The following is a 21,996-nucleotide window of genomic DNA, read 5'->3' on the forward strand; positions in this document are numbered from 1 at the left end:
TATATAAATCACTATTTGAGCCCATGACCTTTCAAGTTTATCATTTACATGAATATAAATATAATATTAATTGTAATTTTTGCCTTCCAAACCCACAAATATAATAAATATCAGTAACTGCAACTGACCATGAAACCGGACATTAGACTAACCTGAAAGCCTTGGACATCTTGGATATTATTTTATAGCATTTTTTTATCTAAATTACATGACTAGCTGAATGTTGGACAGTTTTAAGATTTATTTGGAATTTTATATTCATGAATGATTATCGCGAATAAATTGTCCACTGTTAGAATAATTGATTTAATGTCTTAACTGTTTAATCTAATTGTTATTCATCGCAAGAGATTCACAACAAATGTTTATCCATTAGTGGTCAGTTATTATTACTTATTTTTTGATTCAGGTAAGTTTGGCCTTCGGTTGTGATCATTGTAGGTATTAATTGTTTTATGTAAATCAAATTCGGTTAGTTTGTTGTTATTATTATTAGAAACTAGGTCACTATCAAAGTGAATGTTAATTAACTATAACCAGAGTCAATTCAAAGTCAATTTTTTGGTCTCACTAGTTAATCAGCTAAATTATAACCAAAATTGAGATTAGTTTAATCCCGTTCATCGGTAATTTACTCAAATTGTGGTCGTTTATGAGCTTCTTTTGTGAATCCTATTGATTTAATTGTTGTTACTTTTAGCTGATTGTTTTGTACATGTTATTCAAATGACCGTATTCTGTTACAATGTAATCAACTTGTTCATATAATTGAAACGATCTAATCAATTGTTTTGTTTCATTTCTTTATAAAACTAACATGTAATTAAGCTCATTTTGTGATTTCCATGGATATGTATTAATGGACCAAATTTTGGTTACATTAAATCAAAACTAAACATTTCAATCAATCAGTTGATATCTTTACAAGTGAAATGATTAACAGCTCTCAAAGTGATTCTCTTGAAAGATTAGCTGATTTACTTGATTACTTTTTCAAAGGTCTCTGTGTGATTGGCTTTGTAACACAATTAACTTACGTTTTAATACGTTTCTTTGATTACGAGCATTTAACTTTCGTTATTTTCTCTGTACCAGAGGAAACAACTCTACCTGACGTTTTCTTTTGTTCAGATTTTCTTACATTTATTAATTTCACTCTTCTCTTTCAAAAGTATCCAAAACTGATCAGTATTCTTGGTCTACCAAGGAATCCCTTTAATAATCCAAGGAAAACAATTAAAGATCAATTGTTAACTCGATTTACTACTGAAAATGTTTCTCAGTTAATAGCCAGATATTTGACCATCTCACAGGTCACTGAATGTTTACTACCAATGGATCAGATTTTCGGTACTTTGGACATTCGAACTCAACTAAATCAAAATATTAATGATCTGTGTGAGTTAAAATTATTCTATCGTCGGTATATGTTGTGCTTTGTGTTCGTTTGTTCCAAAGATCATCCAATCGTTGCATCGACTCACGATTATTATAAGCAACCAGTTGACGTGGAACTTTGGCTTCTTAGACTTAGACAATCGTACTTCCGTTCGGTTGATTATCTTTTCATTGGTGCAAGTGAACCCAAAAACTTACCTGTTAGTCCTTCAAGTAAAATGGATGTTCAAACGATGACAGATTATCCGAGGGCTTTTCGATATCACTTGAAAACGGTTGAACTTCGTCTTCTTCCACCGCCATATGAAACATCATGCCGAGATTACTCAAGATTACAGTCTAATTATACCTCGAGAGACGCAGTAATCGATAGCTGTTTGACTCAAAAGTCAATCGCATCAACGGGATGTCCACATCCACTTTCACTACAGTCAAGTAATTTGAATTTACCTTTTGCCACTGAATGTTATGATCGTAACTCTGGTAATATTACTTTCAGGCGGTTGATTAATTCAATTGTTGATGATTGTATTAGAGCCAATTCTCAACCTGATTGTATTCATCAAACTTATTTTATCCAAGGTCGTGCTCCAGTTACAATTTATGGTAATTTCAGCACTTTAGTTATGGATGAGATTAAAGAACCAGCGATTGTTATCATTTACGAGCCCATGCAAACTTGGCTCTATGTTATTGTTCAAATCGGCTCATGTCTTGGTACTTGGTTTGGCTTCTCGATTCTTGTTCATATACCGAAAATAACTCGATTCATAGTTTACAGGGTCAACTCATTCCTTCATTGTTCAAGGTGCTCTCAACAACCGAATCGATTGAAATCCAAACGAAAACCAGAAAATATCTCCAAACTATCGTATTACCAATCATTGAGAAAACCTTTCAATGGAATCGCAAGTCCAATCGATCTTCAACCAATTTCCTACGAACCACCAAAGATCAGTAATACATCGATTCTCACTCATAAGCGGAGGCCAAATAGAAGTCATTCTCTCAGAGTTAAAATATCATCGAATCATTCAAAGTAATTTATTCATCACGAAATTCACCAATCGATAGAATCGTTTCCAATTTCGATAAATATTCATTTCCAAACGAAAACAAATAAGTTTTTTCAATATTCATCTTCGCAAATTGTATTCACTTGATTGTTGAACTATAATTAAAAATTTGATGATCACAATTCTTTTTCCACAACAATTGTTTCATTAGATTGTTTATAATTAAAACATAGTCAATCTGTTATAATTAGAAACTAGGTCACTATCAAAATGAATGCTAATTAACCTTAATCAACTTTCAAAGTCAATTTTTTGTCTCACCAGTTAATCAATCATATTGGTGTCATAATTAGTTGATATGTTTAAATTGTTATCAATATTGAGATTAGTTTAATCAATGATGTAAATAAATTGAAATCGTCGTCATTTGATTATTATAAATGTCACTTGTAAATACGATTTAATCAAGATTCAATGCCAATTAGAGATCATTATTATTCAATATCTAACGGTAATCAATTTTTATCAATGTCTTTGTCGTAATTAATTGTCATTTATAAGTGAAAATTAGTTGATAATTTTTGGAATCAACTTGAAACTGTTGATAATTAACCTCGAGAAAAATTTAATTTTAGTAACTAGATATTAACCTAGATAACTTATCATCTCTTGGCAATTTAAATACAAGGTAATTTGATGTAAAATTTAATTTCACTGATGATTTAATCCCAACAATCAAAGGTTATTGATAATCAATTAATCTCCAATTAAATTGTAACATTTGAAATACTCACACTTTCTGAATCTCTGTTTGCTTCTTCATCTTTTCCAATAAGTTCAAAGTTGAATATCAAAAGAAAAGATGTATTAATGATCAATCAATAGTAAAAATCTTCCAATTAAATTGGCTAATTGTTTTAATCTATTAATAATTACCATTTGATTTCTTTTTCTTCAATTTTTAATTTGAATTCAACCTAAAGACTGTTTGTACGCTCGCCAATAGATGGCGGTAGTGGCGGAATCCAAAATTCTATTGAGTAAAAATTTGAATATCTTTTCATTTTCAACATTGTTGTTCAATTGTAACACTTTTACATTTTGTGAGAATTTTAATTATTTGATTTTAGTTAATTTGAAACTAAAAAATTGACAAATTATGATTAACCTGTGATTGTCTCTCTTCTCTATCAATTAATTCTGTAAATGAGTTAAGAATAAACTTACTGGTTGGATAACCAAAACCAAGAAAAACTGTCAACCGGTAGGTTATTGGCATCGATGTGTTTGTTTTATGTTCTTTTTTTTCTTTCTATTCTATTTTTTTTCTTCTCTTCTTGTTCCTTCTTAATTATCTCTCTTTACTATCATCATTCTCATCATCTTTCATTTTCATGCTTGTTCCTGTTGATTACTGAGCTGTTTGTCTCACCATGAATTCATTTTGTCTCCATGATGTTGGCAGGCTGAAAATCAGCTTGTTCTTATTGTTTTGCTTTCTCCAATAAGAATACCTTTCACTCATCTTCTTTTTTTTCTTTGCTTCATTAGAGACAATTATAAAATCAGTTGATGAGAATTTCAATACGTTACCATTGACTCATCACTCTTTCATTGCATGTTTTCCTGTAATTTCCTTTCTTTCTTTGGTGTGATCTCTTTAAATGTGAATAGAACAAGTTTCCATGTTCTTATGTACTGATTTGTTTTTCATTCTGGTTCATTTTTTTTCTATTCTTTTTATTCTAGTGATTTGATCGTCGTTTAAATTGTTACATTGTATAATCATAGTGATGACGATGTGTGATATCAAAAGGAACGATATTGTCATATGGAAGAAGCCATTTACTACATTGGATTATTTTCTTCGTGAAACTTTTCTCCTTACAATCCAAGGAATCATTTGGTTGAGGGGACATTTTCTCTCTGCAATAATTTTCTTAATCTCTGTTACATTGTTGATCTTCTATTCAAATCAAATAGAATCACCTTTGATTAATTCATTTAAAACACAAGTATTATGGTCACTTTATTGGCTTGGTTTGGGTATTTTATCATCTGTCGGTTTGGGTACCGGTCTTCATACTTTTATACTCTACCTTGGACCTCATATTGCAAAGGTAACCCTTGCTGCCTATGAATGTGGTAGTTTAAGATTCCCTGAGCCTCCCTATCCAGATGAAATTGTCTGTCCAGATATTCCCGATACAAGGCCGGTAACTCTTTGGGATATCATGTCAAAGGTCCGATTGGAAGCATTCATGTGGGGAGCAGGTACAGCATTAGGTGAACTGCCGCCTTATTTTATGGCCAAAGTTAAACGTTTATCTGGAGAGGAGATGATTAAAGAATCAAAGAAGGACAAAAATGTTCCAGCGAAAACAAAGACTAATAATAAAAAGATGAATCTACTTTCAAAGATAATGAACGAGATTTCCGATACATTTGAAAAAGCCTCTTCATGGGTACAATTTCTAGTGGAGAAAGTTGGTTTCTTTGGAATATTATTTTGTGCCTCTTTTCCCAATCCCGTCTACGATTTAGCGGGTATAACATGTGGACACTTTTTGGTTCCCTTTTGGACCTTCTTTGGGGCAACACTAATCGGTAAAGCGGTGATTAAAATGCATCTACAGAAACTATTTGTGATCATTGCATTTGATGAAAATCTATTGGAACATTTTATTGATAAAATCAAAGATTTACCAATATTAGGAGATTATCTTCATAAACCATTCAGAGATTTTTTAATCAATCAAAAGGAGAGACTTCACAGTAAAGTTGTCACCAAACCTCATTGGATCGCATCTTTATTTGAGAAATTAGTTGTGGCGATGATTATTTATTTCATTTTATCGATAATTAATTCGCTTGCTCAAAAATACCATTCCCGGATCACGAATACATTGACAAAATCGTCCGATTCTTCATCTCTAACTACAATTTCATCGATTAAAAAAGTTAATCAGCCAAATGAGGAAAACTTGTTGAACAAGCGAACCAATAAAACTAAATTTCAAGACTGAAGAGATAATCATGAAGCAAATAGACACCAAGAAATTAGTTGCAATGATCCAGGAAAAGAAATTGAGATTGACATTGACATTGATGATTTCGTTGAATTTTATCTAATATTTGATTTATATTTTGTTATTCAATGATCCAAATCTCTTGCCTTACTGATGATGCCTTCGACTATTTAATGTGCAGTTTTTTTACTGTTTCTTTTTTGTTAAATTGACATTAATCAAAAATAGAAAGTATCAATTTTATAAACTCGCAAATCTATTTAAACACACAAATAGTTTGTCAACATTTTCATTCAAGTTTCGCCGTTTTCACACGATGAGTTAAAAAGGAAGAGCGATAATTGTGAAAAAATTGGTTTCGTTTCAGAGCAAAGCAAAAAAAAACATCAACTGAATAGAAATACAAATTAGAATAGTAATTTTGATGATTGCAATTTAGCAATAGTTCATGGCAACATGAACTGGATTGAAATTTCAAAATTATCAAAATAAAGATGCGATCATAATTAAGATGATAATGAAATGATCAGAATATGAAACAGAAGAGAGAGAGAGAGAGAGAGAGAGAGAGTCTCAGTTAGATTACAATAATTACAGAAAATTTTATCCTTCGATCATTTGATAAAATGGATATTAGATCCACATGGGAATGAATGTGAGTCGGTGCATAAGTTTTGTTTTTCTGGATGAGTTTTCGGTCTTAGAACTCGATGAAAACAGATCGATATTTAAAGAGAGAAAAATCAATAAGAATATTTTCCTCTATTCGAGGCAAGCGTGAACCTTCTCTGGTTCCTAAGATGAACATGATAGAAGTAAATTCATTTCATGATAATATTTTTTTCTCTCAATTCTGTCAGTCCAATTTCTAAACCATTGTAATGTAATCATTTCAATCCTTGTTTTTTTCTGTTACTTTTTATACTTGTGCAATCTCTTTCATCAACAATTACCAGTTAATTACAATCAAATGGCCTGATTTTTGCTGTGATTAATTGAATAAACAAATTCCAATCAAAATTAACCTCCATGGCCACTGTACGTCCCATACCATCAACTCCTTCATGTTCATCACAATCCTCACTCCCACCATCTTATGCGATCTCAGTTCATGATCATGTTTTACCAATTGGATGGCAATGTAAATATGATCCAAAGACCAATAAATAGTGAGTCTAATTGTTGACAATTAACTGTGGATAAATTTTCTAAAATTGATTTGATTTTGTTTCTTTCCATCAACTATTAGTTATTTTTTCAATGATTATGGTTCTGCTACTTGGGACTCTTGGAGAGGGGTAAGTGATTTACAAATTGTTAATGATAATAACTGTCAATCTAACTGATTACATTTCAATCAAAGGGACAACAAGGATCATGTCAATCATCAAGATCATCATCACCATCACATACTTACACCATTAGGAGTTACTATCAGGTAATTGGCACTTTTGCGATTTGATTAATTAATTGATCATTGATTTAATTACTAATTACTGACACTTTTTATTCAACAATCAGCCTTTCTCAGCTCGTTATAAAGCAAATGATGCAACTGTCCAAAGAATTGCTAAATTGTTTCCTGATGTTGATGAAAATTACATCGCTCAATTGTTAAGAAAGTGAGTTGAAAAATCATTATGATGAACAATTAATTAATGTGCTAATTACTAACAATTTAGGAATGCTAATCGTGAATATGTGGTCAGTAATATTCTAAGAACTGAAAATTATGCGAAAACATATCAAGCTCAACCTGATGAAGCTCTTTATTATAAATTGAAAGGCAAATTTCCAGCAGTTGATCAGAATGTAATTAAGCAATTACTTTGCAAGTAAGTAAATTAACATTGCTATTAATTGGTTTTCAAGGTCAACTAATTGTTCTCGTCTTTCAGGTACAATAATAGTGAACATGATGTTATTTCTGGAATAATCTCACACTTAGCTCCACATGTTGGTCGATATCAATCATCGGGTTCACCTAAGATGAAATTGCGCTATATTAAGATTCTTTATCCGGAAGTTGACGAGATCGTTTTGTTTGATCTTCTTTACAATTGTGATCATAATGTGACAGATGTAATGGAAAAAATTGAGAAAATGGGCTATAAGAAAAACCCACTTCCCCCAAGGCCAAAAAATATAAACGCTGATCGATCTCGTCCGAAGACACTGACCACTCGTGAACCTAAACAACCCGCTTTCCCACCAAATATATTCGAGAAACAGCAAAGTAAATTGATAAATTTTTTTAATTGTTTTCAGAATTTTAATTGATTTATTTTTCTTTCTTCAAGTCTTTGAAAAGCTCCAAGCCGATTTTCCAAATGTTGACCGATTCCTAATAAACATGGCATTGGAAAGTTCAGCTTTCAATGAGGAGCGATCTCGTCTATTCCTAAATTCAATGACACCACAAGATTCCGATAAATATTTGCCAAAAGATTGGTCAACTGGTCAATCTGATGAAATGACCCTTCAAACTAAATCGACCCAAACTGGTGGTCTAATTGAATCGACATTTGGAACACCAATAACCAAAAGGAAAACTGATCCAATCAAAACGTAACAATAATCATCAAATTTTTGTCTTAACTTTTGTGATTATCATTATTTTATTTTTTCCATTTATTTTTCAATTTTGATTTCAATCAATTTCCAGGCCATTTTTTGATCTTAACAGTACTAGCCGTTTGAGTGTTTAAACTGATTAATTTTGACTAATAAGATGATTTTTTCTCTTTCATATCCAAAATTAGACTTAATGTGATGACTTGTACAGCCGAAGATGGAATAATTATCGAGAAGAAGAAGGTACCGTTAGCCAAAGGAGTTGACGCATCGAATCATAAAGGCACGAACATTTATAACTTGATGTGAGTATTTCACCAAATCTTGCAATCTGATAAAATGAATAATGCCAAAATTCAATATTTTATTTATAGTAAATCATATATCCCTTGGCGTGGAGCAGATTCCAGGAATAAATTAGGCCAAGATCCATCTAATCGAAAAGGTCCTTCGATATCGAACAAAAGTAATTCCGGTCATAAGGCAAAAGGTCCAGATTCAATTAACCAAAAAGGTCCATCACCATCTCTCCGTCTCAAGAAACCATTAGTAGTAGACAAGTGATACTTTTTTACCAATGTCAATAAGATATCTTTTAACTGACTGACTTTAAATATCCATATACTACTGTAGTAGATAAATGTAATTATAAGCTTGAAGCAAATTTGATGATGGATAAATGAAGGAAACTTCTTGAATCTCTATCTCTATCTCATCGATATGGTTGAAAATTTATTAGTTTTAGCCTTTAACATGGCAGTGGCAATAATTTGAATCTCCAAACTAAACTATTTCCAAGCAATGAAACAGCAAATACGAAAAGAATGCTGAGTAAAATGAATCAAAGTGGTTGGAGATTACTTTTTGTATCATTTTCTAGTCAATTATTAACCCATACCAAACTCTAATAAGCACCCAAAAAGTAATTCAAATACTTTGGACAAGAGCAAAAATCATGAAACAAATAAAATGATTGTAATTATTTTCGATTGATGTTTTCATTATATTCCGAGATTATCCACAATTCCATCAATCCACGTTCATCTTTAGTTGTTTGGATAGACCGAATCTGCTTGTTACAAAGAATAGAACAATATAGCCCAATAGAAATTTTGAATAAGAGAGAAAGTGATGAAGTTTAATTAGAACAAGGGTTTCGGCGATCAATATGGTCGCTAAGATTAAGTATATGGTTAACTTTTGTATGCAGTGTTTGATTGATGGTTGCACTTAATGCGTTTCTGGTTCCCATAGGATCGTATGTCACAGACCAGGTCGTTTTTGTGGACATACGATTACTTTACGTGGCTATTTCTCTCTCTCTCTCTCTCTCTAAATGATGATTTATACTTTGTTTGCATTTGTCTTCTTTTGGTCTTTGCTTGTGGTTTTATCCTTAAGACTTTTACCATCACAATGAAGATGATGAGAGATAATAATATTATTATATTATCAGAATAATGTAACAACAATTAAGATCAAACATCGTGTTCATGATCCATTAAACAGAATCAATCTTAATTCTTAAGCAAGAATCTGGTTCTTTCAGATTTATATGTACATCTAATGTGAACCCAAAAATATTATTATGATAAAATAATTTTCTGACATTTGTTTTTATTGAACTTCCTTATTTTCCTCATGTTTTCTCATTCATAATCTTTTCATGTACAAGTGATGACAATTTTCAGCCCAATGTAAACATAAAGCACATCGCAATTAATTAATCACTTAACCGTCATTCTAATTATTTAACTTTGTTTCACCCTCACTTTCACCAATCAGCTAATTGTTTTACCGGAAGTTTTCATTCAATGAAAATGTATATCAGATATTTTCATAATTTTACCATTACTGACCCATAGATAGTCACATTGAAAATGACTCTAGATTATGATTAATATGCTTTTAATATTCAATACAAATTAGCTGATTAACTGTATCCGCTTAATTTGATTTTAATTGTTTGGAGAAAAAAAGTTTAACTTATAGATTTTGATTCTTCCGTTAACTATTAATAAATAAATATTGAAATTCTTTTTGTATTATTAATCACTTTCACTTCTCTGATAATTTATTATGAGCATTGAACGTGTCGCGATAAACAAATTGACCACAAAACTATTGAAGAGAGAGAGAGAGAAATGTCTCGAGGGTATGATTATTTTGGTAGAATTTCTCTTTCTTTCTCTTCTTTGAATGTTCAAATGCTAATATCGTTCAATCGAGGTAGCCTTCAATCAAGGTAACTCAGTTTAAACTCAATATTGTTTACTGATTGGAAAAGTAAGTAAAAAAAAGAGAACCTCGAATTTTTTTTTCTTATCAAGACCAAGATCACGGTAGGACATTTACCATGGTGCATAAATCACAACCCAATGACAGAGGCTGAAATAAAAACGATGAAAGATTTGAAAGAAATTGGAAGATTTCTTTTCTTATAGCATTCTCTCTAACTACCATTTTTTCTTAATTTTTACGCTTTCGTTCAATTAATCTTTTAATTGTTCGTCGTTTTTACAATGTAAACAATTAACTAGCTTGTTATTAATTAATGCATTGAATTTTTGATTAATATGAGGCTTTAAATCTGTTCAATTCATCATTTTGATTCAAATAGCAATTAATTAATATAATAATTAATTAAGTAATGCGTAGTTATTTCATGACTCGGAAGTAAAATCAACTATTGAAGTTTTCTCGATATGTTATATAAGATCTTGTAAAGCTTAGAGCAAAAGTATTGGGAAAAATTACCAAATTAGCAAAACTATGAGTTAGGTAAGGTTACAATCAAACGTTGCTTTCGATATACAATAAATTGCATATATTGGATACGATTTTTTTGCCGTTATACTGGACAAATTAACGATTGAACTTTTTACTCCAGCGTCGATCATTTTTGTCGAAATGATTTGAGTTACATTAATCAAAGCTTTCACATTGACATCAAATATTTTGTCATAATCCGATTCCTTTATCGATCCAGGTTCTGTTGGCCAAAGGACACCAGCATTATTAACTAAACAATCAACGGGCTCGAGTTTACTCAAAGTCTCTTCGGTAGATGACCAATCACTTAAATCGAGACGAATTGGATGGACATTGTTAACTTCACTTGCTAGTTTATCCAATTCGTCTTTCAGAATACAAACAGCATAGACTTTAGATACTCACGGTTTGACCAAAGTCTCTGTTACCGCTCGACCGATTCCTCTGGAAGCTCCGGTTACCAGCACTTTTTTACCTTCGACAGAAATCTCCATGATGATGATGTGTACGAACAATCAAATTAACAACTATATTTAAACAGAAACAATCAAAAGCTTTTATATACTTCAAATTTTAAAAAACACGTCACCATTTAAAACTAATTAATCTATTTACTTTAGTACCTCTCAAAAGTTGTTGACTTCTGTTAATAATTAAAGTATGTAGGTAGTATCTTACCTGAGATTAAATGTGGTTCGATAGCTATTGATAATTGAAATTAAATACAATGGACATTAAACCATCATCAACAACTACATCAACTGTTCAACCAATAACCAACCAAAAATTAATCTGACCACATTGTTGATTGTTGGTGGATCTGGTAACAATAATGTGTTAGAAAAAGTTACCGATACAATTGATTACAGTGCAAATGTAATTTCAACGTCTTTTTGCTTAATTGACTATAACCTGATATCAATGATTAGAAGAGAGCCAGAGGTCGACTACCATTTTTTCTTAATCTTTACCCTTTCGTTCATTAAATCTTTTAATTTTACGTCGTTTAGAAGAGGCCAGTGAAAATAAAAACTTACTAGGTATTATGTAGATTTACAGATAATAAAATGATGAAAATTCAATTTTCTTTAGATTATCATATGACCCTGGCCACATGACATTGGTTATTGGTTCAGGTTGGGACATTGGTATTTTTGCGGATGTAGATTTTTGAGTTCTTTCAGTTAATATTTTTTCTTCAATCTTAATGTAAAAAATCGTGAGTTGTAATAATTGTTTGTGCGATGTGATTAAACGCTCGATTATCGATTTGTTATGAGGATAAATTGTGTATCCACTGAATCCAATTTTAAATTAATCCATGATGATTTAATCAACTGAGCTAAAGCAATAACTTTTGATCAATTTCACTAATCTGTTTCTCAATCGTAAGTGACAAAATTGTGTCACACAAGTAACGGTCATCGTGGGGGTGAGGCAAAACATCTTTTCATTTTTCAGATAAAAAATGGTAGTCAACAAGATGACACTAGGTCATTTGAGCCTGTTACTTTTGTCCAAGCTCAACTGAAAATCAAGTTAGCAACAGTCTGGTGAATTGCTTTCTATTACTTTCTTGATTAAAAAATGCTTCTTCGTTTTTTCTTGCTATGGTCATCATATAACTACGTCACAATTCGCCATTCCATTTTAGACTACATGCTAAATTGCGATCGCTAAACCTACATGAAATTAACAATTAACAATCGGCAAAACATGTAGTGGTTAGAATTTTTTACAACTGAAATTTGTTCAGACATGAAACATTCAAGGTAATTGTCAATCCTACGATAACAAAACTAATAAAAATCTGCTGATCAACTTGAACTTTGAAAATACCTATAAGTAAATACAAAAAAGAAGTTCAATTTAAATTCATGATGAAAATTAACCAATCTCCAAAGAAACTAACGTTAACTCATTTGCTGAATATGACTACCAACATTTGCACAGAAATTTGAAAAAAAATCACCCTAAAAGGTTATACAGGTTTGTAATTGACTCAATCGTGACAAAAGTACCATAATTTTACCTTTATTCTTGTGAATATTGGTGGCTGGAAAAATATTCATCAATAAATAGATTAAACTCGCGACATGCTAATGCAAACATGAGTGATCTAAAAATGAACTTTGCACAATGTTGTGAATTTTAGATGAGTATTTTATTCGCCTTCTGTTTAATCAGATGAAACAGATAACAGTATAAAACTGCAAAGTTTCAGAGAAATTTCATCAGTCATCTCATCATATTCCATCTACAAAGTGATTCAACTAAATTGTTAGTCGAAAGCCAAAATGGTTAAACTTTTTATTTTTCTCAGTTTAACTGCGGTTGCTTTAACTGCAACACAATATGCCGACGCTTGGCCAACGATGCCAACAATGGCGATAAAAATGGGTCTTCCTGGGTCTAAAAGTCATTCAACATCTAACTCCGCAGCTAATACTGTTAAACAACCAACTCCATCATCCGAATCAATTTCGAAAGCTAAGACAGAAAGCTTTACCAAGTCAGAATCGAATACCAATTCTGAGCAAACTACAGAGGAGAAGTACGCTGGATCAAACACAAACAGTGACTCTGAAAGCAACGCCTCAAATGAAAATGCGGATCAAATTATACCAAACGATTCTGATTACTCTGATGATGATGACAGCGGTTCGTATGACTCCAGTTCATCAGGATCATCATCAAATGCTGCCGCTTCAGGATCAGGATCAAGTTCAGGTTCATCTACTGCTACTGGCTCCGGTTCATCAGGATCATCAGGATCATCAGCTGCTTCAGGTGCCAGTTCTGGTTCATCGTCAGGAGCTGGTTCATCATCTGGTTCAGGATCATCATCAGGTTCAGGTTCAGGTTCAGGTTCAGGTTCATCTGGCTCATCATCTACTACTACTAGTACTACTACATCAGGATCAACTGCCACCGGTAATACTGCATCAACATTAGGAACTGGTTCATCATCTGGCTCAGCTTCATCTGGCTCAGGAGCATCATCTACTGCTGCTGCTTCAGGTTCAGGATCATCAGCCGCTTCAGGTTCAGGATCAGGTTTAGGTTCATCTACTGCTACTGGCTCCGGTTCATCAGAATCATCAGGATCATCAGCTGCTTCAGGTGCCAGTTCTGGTTCATCGTCAGGAGCTGGTTCATCATCTGGTTCAGGATCATCATCAGGTTCAGGTTCAGGTTCAGGTTCAGGTTCATCTGGCTCATCATCTACTACTACTAGTACTACTACATCAGGATCAACTGCCACCGGTAATACTGCATCAACATCAGGAACTGGTTCATCATCTGGCTCAGCTTCATCTGGCTCAGGAGCATCTGGCTCAGGAGCATCATCTACTGCTGCTGCTTCAGGTTCAGGATCATCAGCCGCTTCAGGTTCAGGATCAGGTTCAGGTTCATCTACTGCTACTGGCTCCGGTTCATCAGGATCATCAGCTGCTTCAGGAAACAGTTCTGGTTCATCATCAGAGCTGGTTCATCATCTGGTTCAGGATCATCATCAGGTGCTTCTGCTGCTTCAGGTTCAGGTTCATCTGGCTCATCATCTACTACTACTAGTACTACTACATCAGGATCAACTGCCACCGGTAATACTGCATCAACATCAGGAACTGGTTCATCATCTGGCTCAGCTTCATCTGGCTCAGAGCATCTACTGCTGCTGCTTCAGGTTCAGGATCATCAGCCGCCAGGTTCAGGATCAGGTTCATGTTCAGGTTCAGGTTCAGGTTCATCTGGCTCATCATCTACTACTACAGTACTACTACATCAGGATCAACTGCCACCGTAATACTGCATCAACATCAGGAACTGGTTCATCATCTGGCTCAGCTTCATCTGGCTCAGGAGCATCATCTACTGCTGCTGCTTCAGGTTCAGGATCATCAGCCGCTTCAGGTTCAGGATCAGGTTCAGGTTCAGGTTCAGGTTCAGGTTCATCTGGCTCATCATCTACTACTACTAGTACTACTACATCAGGATCAACTGCCACCGGTAATACTGCATCAACATCAGGAACTGGTTCATCATCTGGCTCAGCTTCATCTGGCTCAGGAGCATCATCTACTGCTGCTGCTTCAGGTTCAGGATCATCAGCCGCTTCAGGTTCAGGATCAGGTTCAGGTTCATCTACTGCTACTGGCTCCGGTTCATCAGGATCATCAGCTGCTTCAGGAAACAGTTCTGGTTCATCATCAGGAGCTGGTTCATCATCTGGTTCAGGATCATCATCAGGTGCTGCTGCTGCTTCAGGTTCAGGTTCATCTGGCTCATCATCTACTACTAGTACTACTACATCAGGATCAACTGCCACCGGTAATACTGCATCAACATCAGGAACTGGTTCATCATCTGGCTCAGCTTCATCTGGCTCAGGAGCATCATCTACTGCTGCTGCTTCAGGTTCAGGATCATCAGCCGCTTCAGGTTCAGGATCAGGTTCAGGTTCATCTACTGCTACTGGCTCCGGTTCATCAGGATCATCAGCTGCTTCAGGAAACAGTTCTGGTTCATCATCAGGAGCTGGTTCATCATCTGGTTCAGGATCATCATCAGGTGCTGCTGCTGCTTCAGGTTCAGGTTCATCTGGCTCATCATCTACTACTACTAGTACTACTACATCAGGATCAACTGCCACCGGTAATACTGCATCATCAGGAACTGGTTCATCATCTGGCTCAGCTTCATCTGGCTCAGGAGCATCATCTACTGCTGCTTCAGGTTCAGGATCATCAGCCGCTTCAGGTTCAGGATCAGGTTCAGGTTCATCTACTGCTACTGGCTCCGGTTCATCAGGATCATCAGGATCATCAGCTGCTTCAGGTGCCAGTTCTGGTTCATCGTCAGGAGCTGGTTCATCATCTGGTTCAGGATCATCATCAGGTTCAGGTTCAGGTTCAGGTTCAGGTTCAGGTTCATCTGGCTCATCATCTACTACTACTAGTACTACTACATCAGGATCAACTGCCACCGGTAATACTGCATCAACATCAGGAACTGGTTCATCATCTGGCTCAGCTTCATCTGGCTCAGGAGCATCATCTACTGCTGCTGCTTCAGGTTCAGGATCATCAGCCGCTTCAGGTTCAGGATCAGGTTCAGGTTCATCTACTGCTACTGGCTCCGGTTCATCAGGATCATCAGCTGCTTCAGGAAACAGTTCTGGTTCATCATCAGGAGCTGGTTCATCATCTGGTTCAGGATCATCATCAGATGCTGCTGCTGCTTCAGGTTCAGGTTCATCTGGCTCATCATCTACTACTACTAGTACTACTACATCAGGATCAACTGCCACCGGTAATACTGCATCAACATCAGGAACTGGTTCATCATCTGGCTCAGCTTCATCTGGCTCAGGAGCATCATCTACTGCTGCTTCAGGTTCAGGATCATCAGCCGCTTCAGGATCAGGTTCAGGGTCATCTACTGCTTCAGGCTCCGGTTCATCAGGATCAGGATCAGGAGCTGGTTCATCATCTGGTTCAGGATCATCATCAGGTGCTGCTGCTGCTTCAGGTTCAGGTTCATCTGGCTCATCATCTACTACTACTAGTACTACTACATCAGGATCAACTGCCACCGGTAATACTGCATCAACATCAGGAACTGGTTCATCATCTGGCTCAGCTTCATCTGGCTCAGGAGCATCATCTACTGCTGCTGCTTCAGGTTCAGGATCATCAGCCGCTTCAGGTTCAGGATCAGGTTCAGGTTCATCTACTGCTACTGGCTCCGGTTCATCAGGATCATCAGGATCATCAGCTGCTTCAGGAAACAGTTCTGGTTCATCATCAGGAGCTGGTTCATCATCTGGTTCAGGATCATCATCAGGTTCAGGTTCAGGTTCAGGTTCAGGTTCAGGTTCATCTGGCTCATCATCTACTACTACTAGTACTACTACATCAGGATCAACTGCCACCGGTAATACTGCATCAACATCAGGAACTGGTTCATCATCTGGCTCAGCTTCATCTGGCTCAGAGCATCATCTACTGCTGCTGCTGGGTTCAGGATCATCAGCCGCTTCAGGTTCAGGATCAGGTTCAGGTTCATCTACTGCTACTGGCTCCGGTTCATCAGGATCATCAGCTGCTTCAGAAACAGTTCTGGTTCATCATCAGGAGCTGGTTCATCATCTGGTTCAGGATCATCATCAGATGCTGCTGCTGCTTCAGGTTCAGGTTCATCTGGCTCATCATCTACTACTACTACTACTACATCAGGATCAACTGCCACCAATACTGCATCAACATCAGGAACTGGTTCATCATCTGGCTCAGGAGCATCATCTGCTGCTGCTTCAGGTTCAGGATCATCAGCCGCTTCAGGTTCAGGTTCAGGTTCAGGTTCATCTACTGCTACTGGCTCCGGTTCATCAGGATCATCAGCCGCTTCAGGAAACAGTTCTGGTTCATCATCAGGAGCTGGTTCATCATCTGGTTCAGGATCATCATCAGGTGCTGCTGCTGCTTCAGGTTCAGGTTCATCTGGCTCATCATCTACTACTACTAGTACTACTACATCAGGATCAACTGCCACCAATACTGCATCAACATCAGGAACTGGTTCATCATCTGGCTCAGCTTCATCTGGCTCAGGAGCATCATCTACTGCTGCTGCTTCAGGTTCAGGATCATCAGCCGCTTCAGGTTCAGGTTCAGGTTCAGGTTCATCTACTGCTACTGGCTCCGGTTCATCAGGATCATCAGCCGCTTCAGGAAACAGTTCTGGTTCATCATCAGGAGCTGGTTCATCATCTGGCTCAGGAGCATCATCTGCTGCTGCTTCAGGTTCAGGATCATCAGCCGCTTCAGGTTCAGGATCAGGTTCAGGTTCAGGTTCAGGTTCAGGTTCATCTGGCTCATCATCTACTACTACTAGTACTACTACATCAGGATCAACTGCCACCGGTAATACTGCATCAACATCAGGAACTGGTTCATCATCTGGCTCAGCTTCATCTGGCTCAGGAGCATCATCTACTGCTGCCGCTTCAGGTTCAGGATCAGGTTCAGGTTCATCTACTGCTACTGGCTCCGGTTCATCAGGATCATCAGCTGCTTCAGGAAACAGTTCTGGTTCATCATCAGGAGCTGGTTCATCATCTGGTTCAGGATCATCATCAGGTGCTGCTGCTTCAGGTTCAGGTTCAGGTTCATCTGGCTCATCATCTACTACTACTACTACTACTACATCAGGATCAACTGCCACCGGTAATACTGCATCAACATCAGGAACTGGTTCATCATCTGGCTCAGCTTCATCTGGCTCAGGAGCATCATCTACTGCTGCTGCTTCAGGTTCAGGATCATCAGCCGCTTCAGGTTCAGGATCAGGTTCAGGTTCATCTGCTACTGGCTCCGGTTCATCAGGATCATCAGCTGCTTCAGAAACAGTTCTGGTTCATCATCAGGAGCTGGTTCATCATCTGGTTCAGGATCATCATCAGGTGCTGCTGCTTCAGGTTCAGGTTCAGGTTCATCTGGCTCATCATCTACTACTACTACTACTACATCAGGATCAACTGCCACCGGTAATACTGCATCAACATCAGGAACTGGTTCATCATCTGGCTCAGCTTCATCTGGCTCAGGAGCATCATCTACTGCTGCTGCTTCAGGTTCAGGATCATCAGCCGCTTCAGGTTCAGGATCAGGTTCAGGTTCATCTACTGCTACTGGCTCCGGTTCATCAGGATCATCAGCTGCTTCAGGAAACAGTTCTGGTTCATCATCAGGAGCTGGTTCATCATCTGGTTCAGGATCATCATCAGGTGCTGCTGCTGCTTCAGGTTCAGGTTCATCTGGCTCATCATCTACTACTACTAGTACTACTACATCAGGATCAACTGCCACCGGTAATACTGCATCAACATCAGGAACTGGTTCATCATCTGACTCAGCTTCATCTGGCTCAGGAGCATCTGGCTCAGGAGCATCATCTACTGCTGCTGCTTCAGGTTCAGGATCATCAGCCGCTTCAGGTTCAGGATCAGGTTCAGGTTCATCTACTGCTACTGGCTCTGGTTCATCAGGATCATCAGCTGCTTCAGGAAACAGTTCTGGTTCATCATCAGGAGCTGGTTCATCATCTGGTTCAGGATCATCATCAGGTGCTGCTGCTGCTTCAGGTTCAGGTTCATCTGGCTCATCATCTACTACTACTAGTACTACTACATCAGGATCAACTGCCACCGGTAATACTGCATCATCAGGAACTGGTTCATCATCTGGCTCAGCTTCATCTGGCTCAGGAGCATCTGGCCAGGAGCATCATCTACTGCTGCTGCTTCAGGTTCAGGATCATCAGCCGCTTCAGGTTCAGGATCAGGTTCAGTTCAGGTTCAGGTTCAGGTTCATCTGGCTCATCATCTACTACTACTACTACATCAGGATCAACTGCCACCGGTAATACTGCATCAACATCAGGAACTGGTTCATCATCTGGCTCAGCTTCATCTGGCTCAGGAGCATCATCTACTGCTGCCGCTTCAGGTTCAGGATCAGGTTCAGGTTCATCTACTGCTACTGGCTCCGGTTCATCAGGATCATCAGCTGCTTCAGGAAACAGTTCTGGTTCATCATCAGGAGCTGGTTCATCATCTGGTTCAGGATCATCTGGTTCAGGATCATCTGGCTCATCATCTACTACTACTAGTACTACTACATCAGGATCAACTGCCACCGGTAATACTGCATCAACATCAGGAACTGGTTCATCATCTGGCTCAGGAGCATCATCTGCTGCTGCTTCAGGTTCAGGATCATCAGCCGCTTCAGGTTCAGGATCAGGTTCAGGTTCATCTACTGCTACTGGCTCCGGTTCATCAGGATCATCAGCTGCTTCAGGAAACAGTTCTGGTTCATCATCAGGAGCTGGTTCATCATCTGGTTCAGGATCATCATCAGGTGCTGCTGCTGCTTCAGGTTCAGGTTCATCTGGCTCATCATCTACTACTACTAGTACTACTACATCAGGATCAACTGCCACCGGTAATACTGCATCAACATCAGGAACTGGTTCATCATCTGGCTCAGCTTCATCTGGCTCAGGAGCATCATCTACTGCTGCTGCTTCAGGTTCAGGATCATCAGCCGCTTCAGGTTCAGGATCAGGTTTAGGTTCATCTACTGCTACTGGCTCCGGTTCATCAGGATCATCAGCTGCTTCAGGAAACAGTTCTGGTTCATCATCTGGTTCAGGATCATCATCAGGTGCTGCTGCTGCTTCAGGTTCAGGTTCATCTGGCTCATCATCTACTACTACTAGTACTACTACATCAGGATCAACTGCCACCGGTAATACTGCATCAACATCAGGAACTGGTTCATCATCTGGCTCAGCTTCATCTGGCTCAGGAGCATCTGGCTCAGGAGCATCATCTACTGCTGCTGCTTCAGGTTCAGGATCATCAGCCGCTTCAGGTTCAGGATCAGGTTCAGGTTCAGGTTCAGGTTCAGGTTCATCTGGCTCATCATCTACTACTACTAGTACTACTACATCAGGATCAACTGCCACCGGTAATACTGCATCAACATCAGGAACTGGTTCATCATCTGGCTCAGCTTCATCTGGCTCAGGCATCATCTACTGCTGCTTCAGGTTCAGGATCAGGTTCAGGTTCATCTGCTACTGGCTCCGGTTCATCAGGATCATCAGCTGCTTCAGAAACAGTTCTGGTTCATCATCAGGAGCTGGTTCATCATCTGGCTCAGGAGCATCATCTACTGCTGCTGCTTCAGGTTCAGGTTCATCTGGCTCATCATCTACTACTACTAGTACTACTACATCAGGATCAACTGCCACCGGTAATACTGCATCAACATCAGGAACTGGTTCATCATCTGGCTCAGCTTCATCTGGCTCAGGAGCATCATCTGCTGCTGGGTTCAGGATCATCAGCCGCTTCAGGTTCAGGATCAGGTTCAGGTTCATCTACTGCTACTGGCTCCGGTTCATCAGGATCATCAGCTGCTTCAGGTGCCAGTTCTGGTTCATCATCAGGAGCTGGTTCATCATCAGGAGCTGGTTCATCATCTGGTTCAGGATCATCATCAGGTGCTGCTGCTGCTTCAGGTTCAGGTTCAGGATCATCAGCCGCTTCAGGTTCAGGATCAGGATCAGGTGCAAGGGCGGCAAAAACATATGTCAATGGGTTTGGAAATAATTGTATCTGTTATGCATAATTCTGTAATTCTGTACAGCTAGATTGTATTTTGACATACTTCTAATATGCAATAAAGTTTTCTGAGTAAAATTCATTCCTCCAGAAAATGTGTTAAATTTTTATTTAAGTTATTTATTATACAGATTTCTGCTTGAATACCACATAGCTAACACGTACAATTAAGAATAATTTTATTTTTGCTAGTATCGCGAACATCTTAATATCTGCGTATTAAATCGGCCAGCAAAGTTAAAGAAACATTAGTTTAAGAAAGTGAATAGAATGTTGATTCTTTGCGTTAAGTATGTTACTCATTGATTATTTAGTTTTCAAATGCAGTTTCTATCTATAGATTAAAATTCGATCAAGTTATTTGCGTGTATTTATCTGACTCGTGATTAGGTCCGTGTGTTTGAATACATTTGCACAGATGTTACATAGTCGCAATTAATAGTGATGGGCGATATTATCGGTATCGATAAATAAAGGGTGTTCAAAATAAAAACTTAAAATTATCTTTGACTAATACTGATAATTTGATGATTACGTTTCATTCAGTCTTGATTTTTTCATTATCTGAACAGAGATAATTTTAATTTTTTATTTTGAGCACCCTTCATCATCGATATAAAAAAAACAATATCGATAAATATTTCTCTTTCTTTTTTCTCTTTTTTCACCGATTTTTCCTTCAGCTCTTACATTAATCACTGTCTTTCTCTCTGCCGCTAAAAATCGATTTTTTCGATTATAAAAAATCTAAATATCGTTATCGTCGATGTTAATTTTTTCAAATATCGCGCATCATTAGCAATTGATGAAAAGTTCAATATTATGATGATTACGATTAGAAAAACGAAGGTCGAAACATGAACGTAACTAAATAAAATTTCCTATTCCATCCATTCACATGTATTTTTTCCGTTGAAAAAAAGCAAAAAAACAGACCTAACGTGAGATGAGGTGCCTTAAGACCTCCGAGTTTTTATTAGAGAAGTCATCTGAAAACTGATATACAGGGCGA

General features: G+C 37.3%; 4 protein-coding genes and 1 pseudogene across 6 annotated transcripts; 4 read left to right on the forward strand and 1 right to left on the reverse strand.

Annotated features, from left to right (window-relative positions):
• The first annotated feature begins 913 nt into the window (after positions 1-913).
• On the forward strand, positions 914-2,596 carry LOC128390967 (uncharacterized). Its single transcript, XM_053350782.1, has one exon. It carries the CDS (start codon positions 933-935, stop codon positions 2,439-2,441), a length of 1,509 nt encoding a protein of 502 aa, XP_053206757.1. The 5' UTR covers positions 914-932; the 3' UTR covers positions 2,442-2,596.
• An 871-nt stretch (positions 2,597-3,467) lies between these two features.
• On the forward strand, positions 3,468-5,716 carry LOC128390969 (vacuole membrane protein 1-like). 3 transcript variants are annotated; one of them, XM_053350785.1, is made up of 3 exons: positions 3,468-3,678; positions 3,966-4,080; positions 4,164-5,716. In XM_053350785.1, exon 3 carries the CDS (start codon positions 4,208-4,210, stop codon positions 5,438-5,440), a length of 1,233 nt encoding a protein of 410 aa, XP_053206760.1. In that variant the 5' UTR covers positions 3,468-3,678; positions 3,966-4,080; positions 4,164-4,207; the 3' UTR covers positions 5,441-5,716. The 3 variants fall into 3 exon arrangements, with proteins under 3 accessions (XP_053206760.1, XP_053206761.1, XP_053206759.1); XM_053350786.1 differs by having other exon boundaries at positions 3,966-4,042; XM_053350784.1 differs by lacking the exon at positions 3,966-4,080 and having other exon boundaries at positions 3,469-3,678.
• Positions 5,717-5,852: 136 nt separating this feature from the next.
• LOC128390968 (uncharacterized) lies at positions 5,853-9,001 on the forward strand. The gene is made up of 10 exons (XM_053350783.1): positions 5,853-6,258; positions 6,400-6,612; positions 6,693-6,741; positions 6,807-6,881; positions 6,965-7,065; positions 7,126-7,278; positions 7,342-7,679; positions 7,744-8,011; positions 8,206-8,322; positions 8,392-9,001. Exons 2-10 carry the CDS (start codon positions 6,473-6,475, stop codon positions 8,579-8,581), a joined length of 1,431 nt encoding a protein of 476 aa, XP_053206758.1. The 5' UTR covers positions 5,853-6,258; positions 6,400-6,472; the 3' UTR covers positions 8,582-9,001.
• A 1,174-nt stretch (positions 9,002-10,175) lies between these two features.
• On the reverse strand, positions 10,176-11,428 carry LOC128390955 (L-xylulose reductase-like; annotated as a pseudogene).
• Positions 11,429-13,086: 1,658 nt separating this feature from the next.
• Positions 13,087-21,127, forward strand: LOC128390963 (uncharacterized protein DDB_G0271670-like). Its single transcript, XM_053350777.1, has 4 exons — positions 13,087-13,846; positions 13,979-14,194; positions 14,329-14,477; positions 21,116-21,127. Exons 1-4 carry the CDS (start codon positions 13,087-13,089, stop codon positions 21,125-21,127), a joined length of 1,137 nt encoding a protein of 378 aa, XP_053206752.1.
• Positions 21,128-21,996: the final 869 nt, after the last annotated feature.

The sequence above is a fragment of the Panonychus citri genome, unplaced genomic scaffold, assembly GCF_014898815.1.
Source record: "Panonychus citri isolate SS breed McGregor unplaced genomic scaffold, ASM1489881v1 Contig00132, whole genome shotgun sequence".
In the NCBI taxonomy this organism is placed as follows: domain Eukaryota; kingdom Metazoa; phylum Arthropoda; class Arachnida; order Trombidiformes; family Tetranychidae; genus Panonychus; species Panonychus citri.

Excerpts from the sequence above, each read along its gene's own strand:
- LOC128390967 (XM_053350782.1), top strand. The coding sequence starts at position 933 with ATGATTAACAGCTCTCAAAGTGATTCTCTTGAAAGATTAGCTGATTTA.
- LOC128390969 (XM_053350785.1), top strand. The coding sequence starts at position 4,208 with ATGACGATGTGTGATATCAAAAGGAACGATATTGTCATATGGAAGAAG.
- LOC128390968 (XM_053350783.1), top strand. The coding sequence starts at position 6,473 with ATGGCCACTGTACGTCCCATACCATCAACTCCTTCATGTTCATCACAA. Across the intron at positions 7,680-7,743 it reads TATATTCGAGAAACAGCAAA|TCTTTGAAAAGCTCCAAGCC; the intron begins GTAAATTGATAA and ends TCTTTCTTCAAG. Across the intron at positions 8,323-8,391 it reads ACGAACATTTATAACTTGAT|TAAATCATATATCCCTTGGC; the intron begins GTGAGTATTTCA and ends TTTTATTTATAG.
- LOC128390963 (XM_053350777.1), top strand. The coding sequence starts at position 13,087 with ATGGTTAAACTTTTTATTTTTCTCAGTTTAACTGCGGTTGCTTTAACT. Across the intron at positions 13,847-13,978 it reads CGCTTCAGGTTCAGGATCAG|GTTCAGGTTCAGGTTCAGGT; the intron begins GTTTAGGTTCAT and ends CATCAGGTTCAG. Across the intron at positions 14,195-14,328 it reads CGCTTCAGGTTCAGGATCAG|GTTCAGGTTCATCTGGCTCA; the intron begins GTTCAGGTTCAT and ends CTGCTGCTTCAG.